Here is a 15,050-nt window from a genome sequence, read left to right as displayed (position 1 = left end):
ACTGAAAAGAGTGACAGTCTGCCCCCTACACGATCCAGAAGAGGACTGGGGACTGCCCATTCATGCCGACTTAGACTCTGCGGCCTTCTTGCTCTGCTTGGATTTATTCCAGGACGGAGCCAGCTTCTAAGAGCTCTTGGTTTGCTCTGGTCTAGCGGAGGACTGCTGACATGGGCTTTATCAGAGCAAAAAGAATGAAAATTGTTCCTTAGACTAGTTCATATTCTCTTGCAATAGGAGGGCACCCTTGCCCCCTGACCGTGGAGATAATTGAGTCCATGTCTGGACCAAACAAAATCATTCCCTTAAAGGGGAGGGAAAGAAGTCTAGACCATGACTTCAGCCAGAGCCCGATGGCCTAAACAGAAAAAGCTGAAGCCTTAGCATTGAGGCGAATAATCTGCCTAATAGCATCACAGGTAAAAGAATTAGCAACCCTCAAGGCCGTAAATCTTTCCTGAGTAACGTCGAGGGGACCCTTCACCCTGATCAAATCCTATAAGGAGTCACACCAGAAGGTAGTTTCTCCAGCAACTGCGGCAATAGCTGCCACTGGTTGAAACAAATATCCCATATGTTGAAAACATCTTTCTTAACAGAGTCTCCATCTTTTATCCATGGGCTCTTTAAACGAAGAGCTATCCTTAAGTGGGAAAGTAGTATGTTTAGCAAGGGTGAAGATAGTGCCATCCCCTTTTAGGGACGGAACCTCACAACTCCATTGGAAGTCCAGGACCGAGAATAATTTCTTAAAGGGAGAAGAGGGGAAAAAAAGGAATCCAATCCTGTTCCATTCATTCTTAATAATGTTCGCCATCTAACAGGAGCAGGGAAGGATAAGATACCACCCTGTCCTCAAACTCTATCCAATTTAGGAATCAAAGGTTCACCAAGCAATTTGGCCTCTGGAACCCCTGAATTCGCCAAAAACGTCCTTTAGAAGAAAGCGCAAATTCCTAAAACTAAAGCTTGGTTCCTCCGCTGCTGGAGGTTTAGAGGCAGCAGACTCCGACCCAGAATGTTTATACTCTAAAGTCTCAGAAATTACTTCATCCTCGCATAACCCTATCAGTTAAATCCAATAAATTATCTGATGTAATCTAGGAAGGAGTGCAATATGTAACCTTTCGCTTGCGCTTAGCAGGGCGAGGTAAAGCATTAAAGGCCGCAGATACCGCCGTCTGAACTGCTCAGTAACGTCTGGTGAACAAAAGGCCCCCTCCAGATAGAGGATCAGCAATGCTATGGGAAACTGCATGTGTAGAGGGATTAGAATGTAGGGTACACACCTCACTGAACGACAACTCCTCAGAGGTGGACGGCTCAGTGGTATCAAACAAGTTTGATATCACATTATCAAGGCATATGGAACATAATTGAGAGGGCGGATCTAAGGCCTCCTCACAATATAAACAAGAATTACTCTTTAGAAATAGAGGGAGTACCCTCTAAAGTAACAGAATCCTCTATAGCTAGTGCAATAACAGGAGAACTATAGAAATAAAACAATCTTATTTTATTAAAAAAAACAGCACCTTTATACCCCAATGGCTGGGGCACTCACCACCTCCTATGACCTAGACAGTAAAGAGATTTATGAATCCTCTCTGATAGACAGGACCGTCCCTGCTATGAGAAAAAGCGCGCTAAGTATAAAAAAAATGAAACGATCTTACCAGAATCTATGCCGTGGAACAGTTACACGTTTGACAGATAGTAGCGTTGCTTCTGACATGGACCTGAGTGAAGAAAGCAGGCAGCGAAACTCGTCAATGCCGATTGCTTATGGAGCTGTTAATATGAGTCAGGATGGTTTCGCAGAAAGACTATCCCTGCGTCTCCAGACTCTAACTTTCATCCATGCTCTCACTGAGAGGCTGACAGGACTACTTAAAACTCCAGTCCCATCTTGAAGAGTACTACCCTCCATAAGAGACTACTCCGAAATCTTCTAACACTTCTCTGCCAACCTCCTGTGACGAAAGGCAAAGAATGACTGGGGTTATGAGGAAGTGGGGGAGGTCTTTGCCTCCTCTTGGTGGTCAGGTTCAGTATTTCCCACAAGTAAGGAATGCAAAAACTCTTAAACTGATTATCCGTCTACTCATAAATCGAGTGGCATTATGTAACCAAAACTCTTTTTCCCCAGGATCACTACATGGCCCACAATATAATCTTAAGAAAACACAAAAGGCTACATCCACTTTGGATATGGCTTTTACTAACAAACTTGATCAGTATGTTGATATGCCCATATTACAACTTAAAGGGATATGAAACAGTGTTCCTTTAGTAAAACAAAACTGGGTGTCAAACAAAACAGCAAACAACGTACTTGTTTTCTTGCAAAATAAGCACTGACATTCTCAGTGTAGCCCCTGCCTACATATAGACAAGGGAGTGGACATGCCAAGAACTTAGGCTGCATTTTGCCCCTTCTGAGCATGGCTATAACCTGACTTCCTGTCTCTCTAGCTTTCACTGACTACTAAACCAGCACATGTTAAGAAATCAAACTAGATATGCAACTTGTAGGGCTGTGTCAGGAAGTAATGGACACTGCACAAATTAAGTTAAGTGATCATTTTAAAAGGATTTTACCTTTTTCATTTCTTTTTGTTAAGTATAATCCACTGCTTAGTGCTTTTTTTTAATTACAACAATGAATATCCCTTTAACTCTGCTAAGGAAAAGGAGCACTTTTGATCACAGTATAACAAGAGCAAGTATTAAAACATTTACACAAGTGATAACTCAACAGGGTCATTATATACTTCAATTATGAATGTTCCCAGTTTACCTTTTAAACACTTCTTGTATATAACAAAAAAACTGTGATAATAGCAACAACATTTTAATATCAATATTGAAAAAAACGATTGTAAAATTAATATATTTAATATTAACAAGAAAGCTGGGCACGGCACCTAAAGTGGACCCTTAAAGGAACATAAAACAATTGAGATCATAATAAAACATATTTATGTTTCAAAATTGTAATATGTTTAAAGGAACATAAAAGTGAAAATAGAAAATGATCTGTGTTAGAGCTTTTAATGAGTCCATTGCTTGCATATAAGTAGGTATTTAATACCTGCATACTGGTTAAACACATATTTAAAACCAGCCCCAGAGAACAACGGCATTGCTGGGACTTAGCTGAACACATCAGGAGAGCCAGTGACAAGATACATATATGTGCAGCCACCAATCACCAGCTAGTTCCCAGTAGTGCTGCTACCACGATCATGAAAATGTAGGATTGCCTTTTAATATATTTTGCCCCTTTTTTATTTTTTAACCCTGAAAATTGTGGGTTTTCAAAATTCTGCCAGAACTAGAAGTGCATACTGCAGACTTCATAAGCTTAACCCTGCTATATCCTATGCAGTGACTTTCTGAACTGTGTAGCAAAACATAACTGCTGATATATAGTATGCATAATGGCAAGGTATATGTAAGGTTAATAAATATATATTTAATCATATATTTTAAGGTTAATAAATATATATATTTATTCAGATCTGACTGGTCAGTAGAAAATGATTCATTTCTTTCAGACAAACTGACTTCAATCATGGTTAATTCTCCCCCACTGAGCATATGTCAAGACTAAAATTGCAAACAGAGGTCCCAAGAAAAAAAAAAGGGAAGCATTTGCTCATAACTGGAAGTGCAAACTCATGTTCAGCTTTTCCCCCATTTAGTATGCAAAATTATTCTCAACACCCCAGTGAGGGAAATAAACATTTGGCTTATTTAACTTTAACAGCCATCTCAGGATACAATATGTTTTTCTACCTGGAAATGTGTGATAAACTCCCTACTCCTCACAGAGGAACCTGTTAGTCTAGTTTAAAGTGACATGTCTTGGGAAAACCTTAGCCTCACACTCAGGTGCAAATGAGTCCTGCTGTGGCTGCTAACACTGAAATATACAAAATGTAGACGTTGTGTCTGGGGGAGGATAACACACAGTGAAAGCACATGACTTACATGTTTAAAACAACTATATTATATGCAAGTAGAATACACTTCAGCATTATCAGAAAATATATATTTTAATGGATAAGAGACTATTTAAGTAATATTAAATAAACACATGAATATATATATGGAAAGTAAAAGATTGAATGAAAATTGTAATAATCCCATATTTGAATTACATATATATATATATATATATATATATATATAACATGCTTTCCTGTTTTTTTTCAGATGGGGCTAAAGGAAAATAAATACAAGATACTGCATAGAAGTGGACGTGTATATGTATGTATGTGTATATATGTATTATATATATACATGCATATTTTGAAAGCATAAAATATCTTAGCCTCTGTGTGTTTAAGAACATGAATAGATGTTTATGGACCTGAAGAGAAGTGATTATTAACATTTATTTTTATTTCAGATCTACATAGACAGGATTCATGTATTCAGGAAGAAATACACAGAAATATAACATGCTGTATCTGAATAAATGCAATATATCAGGAGTTTTAAATACTACCAATCTGGAAAAACTAGCAGTATAATTGTTTTGATATGGTATGGTGTTAAGGACATACTGTGTTTCATGTCAAATTGATCAGAATAAATAATGTGAAATAATACAGTACATATAACTTATTAATGTAAGGAAATTATGACAGTTATTACACACTTTAAAGAAATATTTTAAAGGCTAGAAATGTTAAAAATGTATTGCTGTGTTGTATGTCTGCTGCCACCCGTGGGCCAAAACCAAATATGACAGTTAAAGGATTTAGCTGTTCAAAAGAGGCGTTCCCATAGTGAACATGCTCAGCTCCGTTAAGGGCCAATCCAATTAGATATTCCAGATATCCAATCCGAGACAAGCTTCCGTTTTGGGCGTTTCCAATCTAACCAATGATAGGTAATGATCAAAAAGGGGGAGGGGTGAGATCAGAGGATTTAACCCCAAGCATAGAGGCTGCAAGAGGCTGGCTGCTGCGATCTCTGGCTATCCCTGAAGGAAAATAACTGCGACAGTTATTACAAAGCAAACGGCTATCTATATGCTCCATATGCAGATACCCCCAAATCTTGGTCTTCTGAGGTTAGATCATCTTGTTAAGAGATATTGGATATCGATTGCTGTCTACCCTGGTAACGTATGTAAGATTATTGGTAAGAGCATAGTCACTACAGTTAAATTATAATAAATAGATTGAAAAGAGCAATTTGTATTTTAAAACTGATAGCCACAGCCCTATATAGTGTTAAATTTGTATCTTGTAGGTTAAGTAACTTATCTGTGAAATTTCTGATGTTGTGAAATAATTGTGTTAGGATAAATTGCAGTTAAACAGCTGAATATATATTACCCTATTGATTATAAGCACTGTTAGAATTGTATTGCGTGGATGTTAAAAGTTAAAGATTTTAGTCTCATTGTGTTAACTAGGGTAAAACTTCTATTGTTAATAAGGTAAACGTGTATAGTATTGTCTCATATTCTGGTTCCTATAAATATATTCCAATATGCTCATGGATATTAACTAAATAAAAAGAATTCAGATATTTATATTAATTTTATGGTTCCTAGTAGATGCATATTGATTGAGGGTTTATTTTAAAGGATAATTATTTAAATATATTGGGTTATAACCCTGCCATAGGCTGATATATTATTTGGAGACTACTACTGAAGGTTCTTATCATAAATACTGGCAATATATAAATAACAATATTTTACATCCCTTTAAAGCAAACAAATTGAATTCAGTACTTCTTTTAAGTCCAAAAAAAAAATACAGAACCCCCTAATTATAATTATATATAAGCAGCTTTTTCAGCATTATACAGAGAAAATATTTGTACAGATAGCAGCTACATCATAATGGCACAGACATGTATAACATCAAACAATAAATTAATCAATTGTAGGCCAAACAAGAGAACACAGGTACCACAAGGTAATACATTTAGCCAGCAAAATGTAAAATCACGACTCAGGATCTATGTAGTCCAGTGGATTGATGTAATGTCACATGTATTAAAGAAACAGCATAGTGTAAAATTGATATCCTCTTAAAGTGTTTCAATTACTTGTTATACAAGCTGCAGAGTATTAACCTCTTGTGCCTATTAGACGTAGCTACTACGTCACAAGGTACTTTGGTTAGCGTATCCTGTTAACATAGTAACTACATCCTACCTTCTGCCTCATGCTGCGCTCCCAGCTGTCAGCTCTTACAGCTAAGACCACAGCAAGAGGCATCTGCCTTCATATGCTATGGGAGCACTGATGGTGATGTCAGATCGCTGATGCAGAAAAAAAATAATAGAATAAGCCCAAAATCTGCATAGCAGGCTGTCTGCCAGTACCTAAGATGGTGGTGACCAGTGTGGGGCTGAGGGAAGGAAGAGAGCTGTTTGGGAGGGATCAGTTAGAGATCAGAATGTGACAGAATAATCTCAACACTATAGCTAAAATGAACAAGGTACCCGATTAACCCCTTTACTACCAGGAATTTCAGAAGTGTGGTGCGCAGCTGCAACTAGCGGAATTCTAATTACCAAAAAACAATGGTAAAGACATGCATGTCTGCAATTTCTAAACAAAGGGGATCTCAGAGAAGCTTTAACAACAATTTGTTATGAATTTTCCAATTACTGAGGAACAATATCGTTGACAGTGTGCATAACTATATGGTCCAATCAAATAGGCCAATGAATGACTGTTACAACCTATAAAAGCACAGGAGTCAGTAATTGGAGTATCTTGATAAAGCCCATTGCGGGTGAAACGCGCTGACCATACTCCTAAAAGAGGCAATCCACCTCTGAACACTTTGCAAATTTTGCACACCTTGGACATCTTTGCTAGATAGCATTCACTTCCAGGCTCTTGTGAGAGAGGAACAAGAATAGTACTAGGAAACCTGTGTAACTTCTGGGAATGCGGAGAAGCACGATGAAGACAGGTAACTAGTACTTGTGGGAACTAAATGTGTGTATAACACAAATCTGCACTAATCCTTGACATACAGGAAGGATAACTGCAACATACTATCAAAGAAACAGTGCTAGATACATCAGACACAAAATATCAGTGTTGCCGGTATGTTTTGAGTGATGTAAAGGCTATACTATCCACCAGCCACTCACAGACTGAGACCTACATGTGACCACAAGGAGAGTGAACGCCGCACGTACACAGTAACAGTGAGTGTTTGGCCAAACACAGATATCGTTTCTATTTCACCTGCATAAGGTACCCTAGAGACTGAGACTTTTTCTGTGACACGTTATATACTGCAAAGGGAGACGTCCCTACATCACTGTGATTTATTATTATTTTAGCATTAGCATTGTTACTGTAATCAACCCGCATAGCGGCATATGAATTGTTTTTAATAAAATAGTATTTGTATATATCATCTTTCTCTTATGTTGTTTTAGATACTACTCTTAGCACAGTAATATAATTTAACTACCTTAGCTTTTTAGCGCATGTTCTTAATCCTTTTTCTGCCAGCTACTTATTTACCAATCACTCATTGGCGTGACCAAGAGGGGCCATAATGGCTGGTCCAGCCATGTGCCCCCCCCCAACCGTCATTGGCCCTTGTTTTCCCATCCCACTCTGTACAGGCTACCCCAGCCACAGCATGCTCAGCCCCCTACCACAAACCACCCTGACTCCACCTGTTGACCGCCCATTTTCACCCATCCTGCCACGTCCCCACCCACAACAACGAGTCTCCTTTAAGTGCCCCCTTTTAACTATTTTACAGAGATGCTACTGCAATCACTGTGCAGCATTGTAAGAGTGTCAGGATACTGTGTTCGGCAGAATGCAATCCAACCTCTCTGGGGGAATGAGAACTATGTTATCAAGGGGAGGCCATAATGGAACATTTCACAGTTAAATTACAGAAAAAGCAGTCAAAATAAATAATGAAAGGGCAGTGCAAAGTTTTTGTTTTAATTGCATAATTAAACATTTAGGGCCAAATTATAAGTGGAGCGGTATTTAACGCTCCTGCTCGAGCACTAACTCGGTTAGAAGTAAGCTTTTTGCACGCATCGAGAAGTGCTTGTATTACAAGTTTAAAATAAACATTTTTCGCTCGTGCCAAACCTAGAAAAAAAAAGCCAAACTTAGAATATGGCGCAAATGATTCCCTCATAGAAGTCAATGGAGCTAAAAAAGTGGGGGGAAAACTAACACACTATTTAACCCCTTAACGACTGAGGACGTGCAGGGTACGTCCTCAGAAAAAAGGCAGTTAACGCCTGAGAAAGTACCCTGCACGTCCTCGGTGTGGAAAGCAGCTGGAAGCGATCCTGCTCGCTTCCAGCTGCTTTCCGGTTATTGCAGTGATGCCTCGATATGGAGGCATCCTGCAATAACCTTTTACGGCCATCCGATGCAGAGAGAGCCACTCTGTGGGGTGGGGGATTGAGCTACACTACAGAAAAAAAATAAACAAAAAATAAACATTTGATTGTTCCCAAGATGGCCCCCAATAAGGCTGAGAGGGAGGCTTAGAGAGCTGTTTTGGGGGGGATCAGGGAGGTTGGGGGTTAAGGGGGGATCCTAAACACAGCATATGTAAATATGCTTTTTTTTTTTTTTTCTTAAAAAAAAAAAAAAAACTTTTATTTTAGTACTGGCAGACTTTCTGCCAGTACTTAAGATGGCGGGGACAATTGTGGGGTGGGGGAGAGAAGGGAGCTGTTTGGGAGGGATCAGGGGGTGGGATGTGTCAGGTGGGAGGCTGATCTCTACACTAAAGCTAAAATTAACCCTGCAAGCTCCCTACAAACTACCTAATTAACCCCTTCACTGCTAGCCATAATACACGTGTGATGCGCAGCAGCATTTAGCGACTTTCTAATTACCATAAAGCAACGCCAAAGTCATATATGTCTGCTATTTCTGAACAAAGGGCATCCCAGAGAAGCATTTACAACCATTTGTGCCATAATTGCACAAGCTGTTTGTAAATAATTTCAGTGAGAAACCTAAAATTGTGAAAAAATTTACGTTTTTTTTTTTATCGCATTTGGAGGTGAAATGGTGGCATGAAATATACCAAAATGGGCCTAGATCAATACTTGGGGTTGTCTACTACACTACACTAAAGCTAAAATTAACCCTAGAAGCTCCCTACATGCTCCCTAATTAACCCCTTCAATGCTGGGCATAATACACGTATTGTGCGCAGTGGCATTTAGCAGCCTTCTAATTACCAAAAAGCAAAGCCAAAGCCATATATGTCTGCTATTTCTGAACAAAGGGGATCCCAGAGAAGCATTTACAACCATTTATTCTATAATTGCATAAGTTGTTTGTAAATAATTTCAGTGAGTAACCTAAAGTTTGTGAAAAAATTTGTGAAAAAGTGAACATTTTTTTTTATTTGATCGCATTTGGCGGTGAAATAGTGGCATGAAATATACCAAAATGGGCCTAGATCAATACTTTGGGATGTCTTCTAAAAAAAAATATATACATGTCAATAGATATTCAGGGATTCCCGAAAGATATTAGTGTCCCAATGTAACTAGCGCTAATTTTGAAAAAAAGTGGTTTGGAAATAGCAAAGTGCTACTTGTATTTATGGCCCTATAACTTGCAAAAAAAGCAAAGAAGATGTAAACATTGGGTATTTCTAAACTCAGGACAAAATTTAGAAACTATTTAGCATGGGTGTTTATTGGTGGTTGTAGATGTGTAACAGATTTTGGGGGTCAAAGTTAGAAAAAGTGTGTTTTTTTTCCATTTTTTCTTCATATTTTATAATGTTTTTTATAGTAAATTATAAGATATGATGAAAATAATGGTATCTTTTGAAAGTCCATTTAATGGCGAGAAAAAAGGTATATAATATGTGTGGGTACAGTAAATGAGTAAGAGGAAAATTACAGCTAAACACAAACACCGCAAAAATGTAAAAATAGCCTTGGTCCCAAACGGACAGAAAATGGAAAAGTGCTGCGGTCATTAAGGGGTTAAGCACAAATCAGATTGCATATTCTAAAGTGTGCTAACCCGACATGACATGATTTCACATTCCAGTGTTCTTAACATAACAGAATATGTTCTATTTATTCAGAAATATCTGATGGTATTTTGGTACCATATATATCTACACCTATATATATATATGCAAACAGAAAGAGATGCGCTCTACCAGGAACGAAATTAGCTCAGTAGTTTGTTCTATGGCGAGTTACCACCCAGGAGCAGCCTCTTTTAGCCCAATTGTGCTTTTCACTATATATAGGAATATCTGTTTAAAAATACATAGAAGATATTCTGCTATGTGCAGAATATTGAAATGGGAAATATTTACAGTACATACACAGTGTAACACTTTATTAAATATGAATATTGCATAAATATGATTTGACATATTTTCAACTACCTGACTGCAAAGGGCTCCAATGAACATGTTTTAACATAGAGATACATACATACATATATGTCTAAATATGTGTGTGTATATATATATATATATATATATATATATATATATACACACATACATATATGTATACATATGTATTTCTGTGTTTATGGGGGGATTTCTGTCTGTAAATACATATGTACACATATAAGTACATCTATACACACACATATAAAACACATATATATATATATACACATATATACACATATATATATATATACACATATATACACATATATATATATGTATATATGTATCTCTATGTTAAAGCCCTTTGTCTGCCTTTTTTTTTTTTCTAACACTTGAGACCTCATATCTTTGAGCCCTTACAACTTTTTTGTGCAATTTTTTTAAATAGAATTTTTATTAGACAGTGTTATTATGAGTGTAACTGTACTTTGTAATTTATTTTTTAATGTGTTTTGTGACTCTTTTTTTTGTTTCGCAAAACAGTTAACCAGAGCTCTGAGGACGCGGAAATCATTCTAGCGTAAATTGTGATGGCTCTCAAGCGATCATATTTACTTTCAACTTGTAATAAGAGCGATAAACCTGACGGGTGCTAACCCCCGCAATATACCCCTTTTCGCTCACTGTAACTGTTAACGCATCACTCGTAATCTTGCTCTTAATGGGTAATTACATTTTGAGTTTAATGTCCCTTTACTCACGTTCTCTCATTTCTCATATCGCTGAACTTTAGTAATACAGAAATAAATAACACCAAACTTCATTAAAAAAACTGTATAATGTCTTGCAGATACTGTACTGCATCATTTATACAGAGAGGCTGTCTGCATATTCCCAGCCTGGAATTTTAAGATCACTGTGTTTACTTGAGTTTTAGGAGCAGCTAGTTATTATGTCAGTTGTTTGGATGATGAGAAACAGTCTTTTTATCTGACAAACACCTACAATATTATTGAATGGATTTTTCACGGTTTGAAAAGATTAACAATTACATCTAACCAACCTGGCAAATCCAATACCAGAGTATATCTAGCTTGATGTCATTAATCTTCTTGAGTAACATGAGCTGGTTTACTATTCAGTGACAGCTATAGAAACAGAAAGTCAACTTCTGATAATTTAAGTTGCATTATATCCTCTTTTGCCTATGCTCAAAAGAGGACATAATACAACTTAAATTACCGATGTCAGCTCCCTCATTTCCCTACATGCTCATTTTGCAAGAAAGCAAGTAAATTGTTTACCATTTTTTGCAAATTAGGTTTACTTTTATTTAGCATTTTTGTTTTTACTAAGAGTATGGTTTCATATAACTTTAATGATGACATGTCAAATCCCACGCTACACCATTTGTGAATTAAAATGAAAAGCGACAATTGTACCAGTTCAACATTATGATAAATTCTGTATTTTCATTGTAACAAGTTATAAACAAGTAACAAACAAGTAATAAAGTAAGTAAATTTGGGTCAAAATTAAAAAATCTTCTTTTCTTCTATTAATTTAGTTTATATTTAGAAATACATAAAATAGCGTTTTTTATACTCAGATAATGACACAAAAGATGCAAAATACAGTTATCACCTCGAATGCTACGATGTTATATGTCAGCAGCAATGTAGATTCTAACCAGTCTGTACTGTCATGGATATAATTCATTACAGTGGATATAAAAATGTAATTTTCCATTATCACTTACCTCGTGTATAAGGCATTTGTCTATCAACTGCAGGTAAGAACTAATATTTTCTTCATCAGGTCTGGAAACCAACAGCTGCGTACAGACTGAAGTGAGAATAAGCAAAACAAATAAGCATATCTGTACACAGCAAAATAAACATTTTAAAAGGGACTTGTTTTTTTTAACAATTCAGATATAGCATGTAATTTTCTTCATTCTCTTGGTATCCTTTGTTGAACAGCATACCTAGGTAGGTTAAGGAGCATGCATGCCATCACTATATAGCAGTGCGGTTTGCAATAAGACTGATGCCAGGACACGTGCACACTCCTGAGCATACCTAGGAGGTTACCAAAAGAAAGTCATTTTGATACCAAAAGAAAATTGCAAAGAATTTTTATTTTTTTAGTTACATCAACTGTCTGAACCAGGAAAGTTTAATTTTAACTTTACGGTCACTTAGTTTAAACCATTAAAAGTTACTTACGGGCATGGGCATGAAACCTCAAATTGTTCTTTCATGATTCAGACAGAGAATACAATTTTAACTGCTTCCAATTTAATTCTATTGTCAAAATTGCTTCATTCTCTTGGTATCCTTTGCTGAAGGAATATAAATGCACCACTAGGAGCTAGACGAAATGGGTGAGCCAATGACAAGAGGCACTTATGTGCAGCCACCGATCAGCAGCTAGCTCCCAGTAATGCATTGCAGCTCCTGAGCCTACATAGGTATGATTTTTTTTAACAAAGGATACAAAAAGAACAAAACAAATCAGATAACAGAAGAAAATTGGAAAGTTTTTTTAAATTACATCCTGTCTGGATCATGAAAGTTTAAGAACCACCATTTAATACACAGATGGCCTCATACATTAAACTGCAAACTTATTAGAAATAAAAAAATGCAATTAAAGCAGCAATCATATGTAGGTAATTTCACCTTTTTTAAAAATGTATTTTGCTTTATTATATGACTTAGAGAAATGCTATAAGCCTGGAAAAATAATAATTAAATCTTTATCCTTCATTGTTAATTTGTAGATGTTAATGATCATTCTCGGTTTTCATATTTGTTTGAAAAATATAATAAATAATAATGTAAACTAATCCAGCAGTATTAGTTGTGTATTAATAGAGTGACCATATTGCCGCTTTAAAAAGGGACACATATGAAAAATACATATATCAGGGTTCTTATACAATACATTTCTTTAAACAGCCCTGACATATGTATTTTTAATGTGTCCCTTTTTAAAGCGGCAATATGGTCACCCTATGTATTACCTATTAATGGGCACTGGCTGACAAGGGCACCTCCTGCTGCTCTATTGGTGGATAGGAGCCTGTCTCTCTCTGTAAGTCTGACAATATTTTTTCCTCTTTTTTTATAGGAACATGCACTGATCAAAAAACAGATTGAAGGGACCCCCTTTAGACAAACTATGATAATTGATTACAATGTCCCTTTAAAGTATTCTCTGTCAAACTATTGTGTATACAGGGAGTGCAGAATTATTAGGCAAATGAGTATTTTGACCACATCATCCTCTTTATGCATGTTGTCTTACTCCAAGCTGTATAGGCTCGAAAGCATACTACCAATTAAGCATATTAGGTGATGTGCATCTCTGTAACGAGAAGGGGTGTGGTCTAATAACATCAACACCCTATATCAGGTGTGCATAATTATTAGGCAACTTCCTTTCCTTTGGCAAAATGGGTCAAAAGAAGGACTTGACAGGCTCAGAAAAGTAAAAAATAGTGAGATATCTTGCAGAGGGATGCAGCACTCTTAAAATTGCAAAGCTTCTGAAGCGTGATCATCGAACAATCAAGCGTTTCATTCAAAATAGTCAACAGGGTCGCAAGAAGCGTGTTGAAAAACCAAGGCGCAAAATAACTGCCCATGAACTGAGAAAAGTCAAGCGTGCAGCTGCCAAGATGCCACTTGCCACCAGTTTGGCCATATTTCAGAGCTGCAACATCACTGGAGTGCCCAAAAGCACAAGGTGTGCAATACTCAGAGACATGGCCAAGGTAAGAAAGGCTGAAAGACGACCACCACTGAACAAGACACACAAGCTGAAACGTCAAGACTGGGCCAAGAAATATCTCAAGACTTTTTTTTTAAAGGTTTTATGGACTGATGAAATGAGAGTGAGTCTTGATGGGCCAGATGGATGGGCCCGTGGCTGGATTGGTAAACAGCAGAGAGCTCCAGTCCGACTCAGACGCCAGCAAGGTGGAGGTGGAATACTGGTTTGGGCAGGTATCATCAAAGATGAGCTTGTGGGGCCTTTTCGGGTTGAGGATGGAGTCAAGCTCAACTCCCAGTCCTACTGCCAGTTTCTGGAAGACACCTTCTTCAAGCAGTGGTACAGGAAGAAGTCTGCATCCTTCAAGAAAAACATGATTTTCATGCAGGACAATGCTCCATCACACGTGTCCAAGTACTCCACAGCGTGGCTGGCAAGAAAGGGTATAAAAGAAGAAAATCTAATGACATGGCCTCCTTGTTCACCTGATCTGAACCCCATTGAGAACCTGTGGTCCATCATCAAATGTGAGATTTACAAGGAGGGAAAACAGTACACCTCTCTGAACAGTGTCTGGGAGGCTGTGGTTGCTGCTGCACGCAATGTTGATGGTGAACAGATCAAAACACTGACAGAATCCATGGATGGCAGGCTTTTGAGTGTCCTTGCAAAGAAAGGTGGCTATATTGGTCACTGATTTGTTTTTGTTTTGTTTTTGAATGTCAGAAATGTATATTTGTGAATGTTGAGATGTTATATTGGTTTCACTGGTAAAAATAAATAATTGAAATGGGTATATATTTGTTTTTTGTTAAGTTGCCTAATAATTATGCACAGTAATAGTCACCTGCACACACAGATATCCCCCTAAAATAGCTATAACTAAAAACAAACTAAAAACTACTT

At 37.1% G+C, this 15,050-nt stretch overlaps 1 protein-coding gene across 5 annotated transcripts in view; it reads right to left on the bottom strand.

Moving 5' to 3' along the window:
- SAMD4A (sterile alpha motif domain containing 4A) overlaps nucleotides 1-15,050 on the bottom strand; it is a 380,149-nt gene that overhangs the window by 99,455 nt on the left and 265,644 nt on the right. For all 5 annotated transcript variants that reach the window (XM_053697599.1, XM_053697600.1, XM_053697602.1 and 2 more), the window contains one exon: nucleotides 12,124-12,209. In XM_053697599.1, the coding sequence (XP_053553574.1) occupies nucleotides 12,124-12,209 (86 nt within the window). The remainder of the gene's footprint in view (nucleotides 1-12,123; nucleotides 12,210-15,050) is intronic.

The sequence above is a fragment of the Bombina bombina genome, chromosome 1, assembly GCF_027579735.1.
Source record: "Bombina bombina isolate aBomBom1 chromosome 1, aBomBom1.pri, whole genome shotgun sequence".
NCBI classification, from domain to species: domain Eukaryota; kingdom Metazoa; phylum Chordata; class Amphibia; order Anura; family Bombinatoridae; genus Bombina; species Bombina bombina.
The sequence above is the reverse complement of the archived record's forward strand: the minus strand, read 5'-3'. Positions and strand labels throughout refer to the sequence as shown.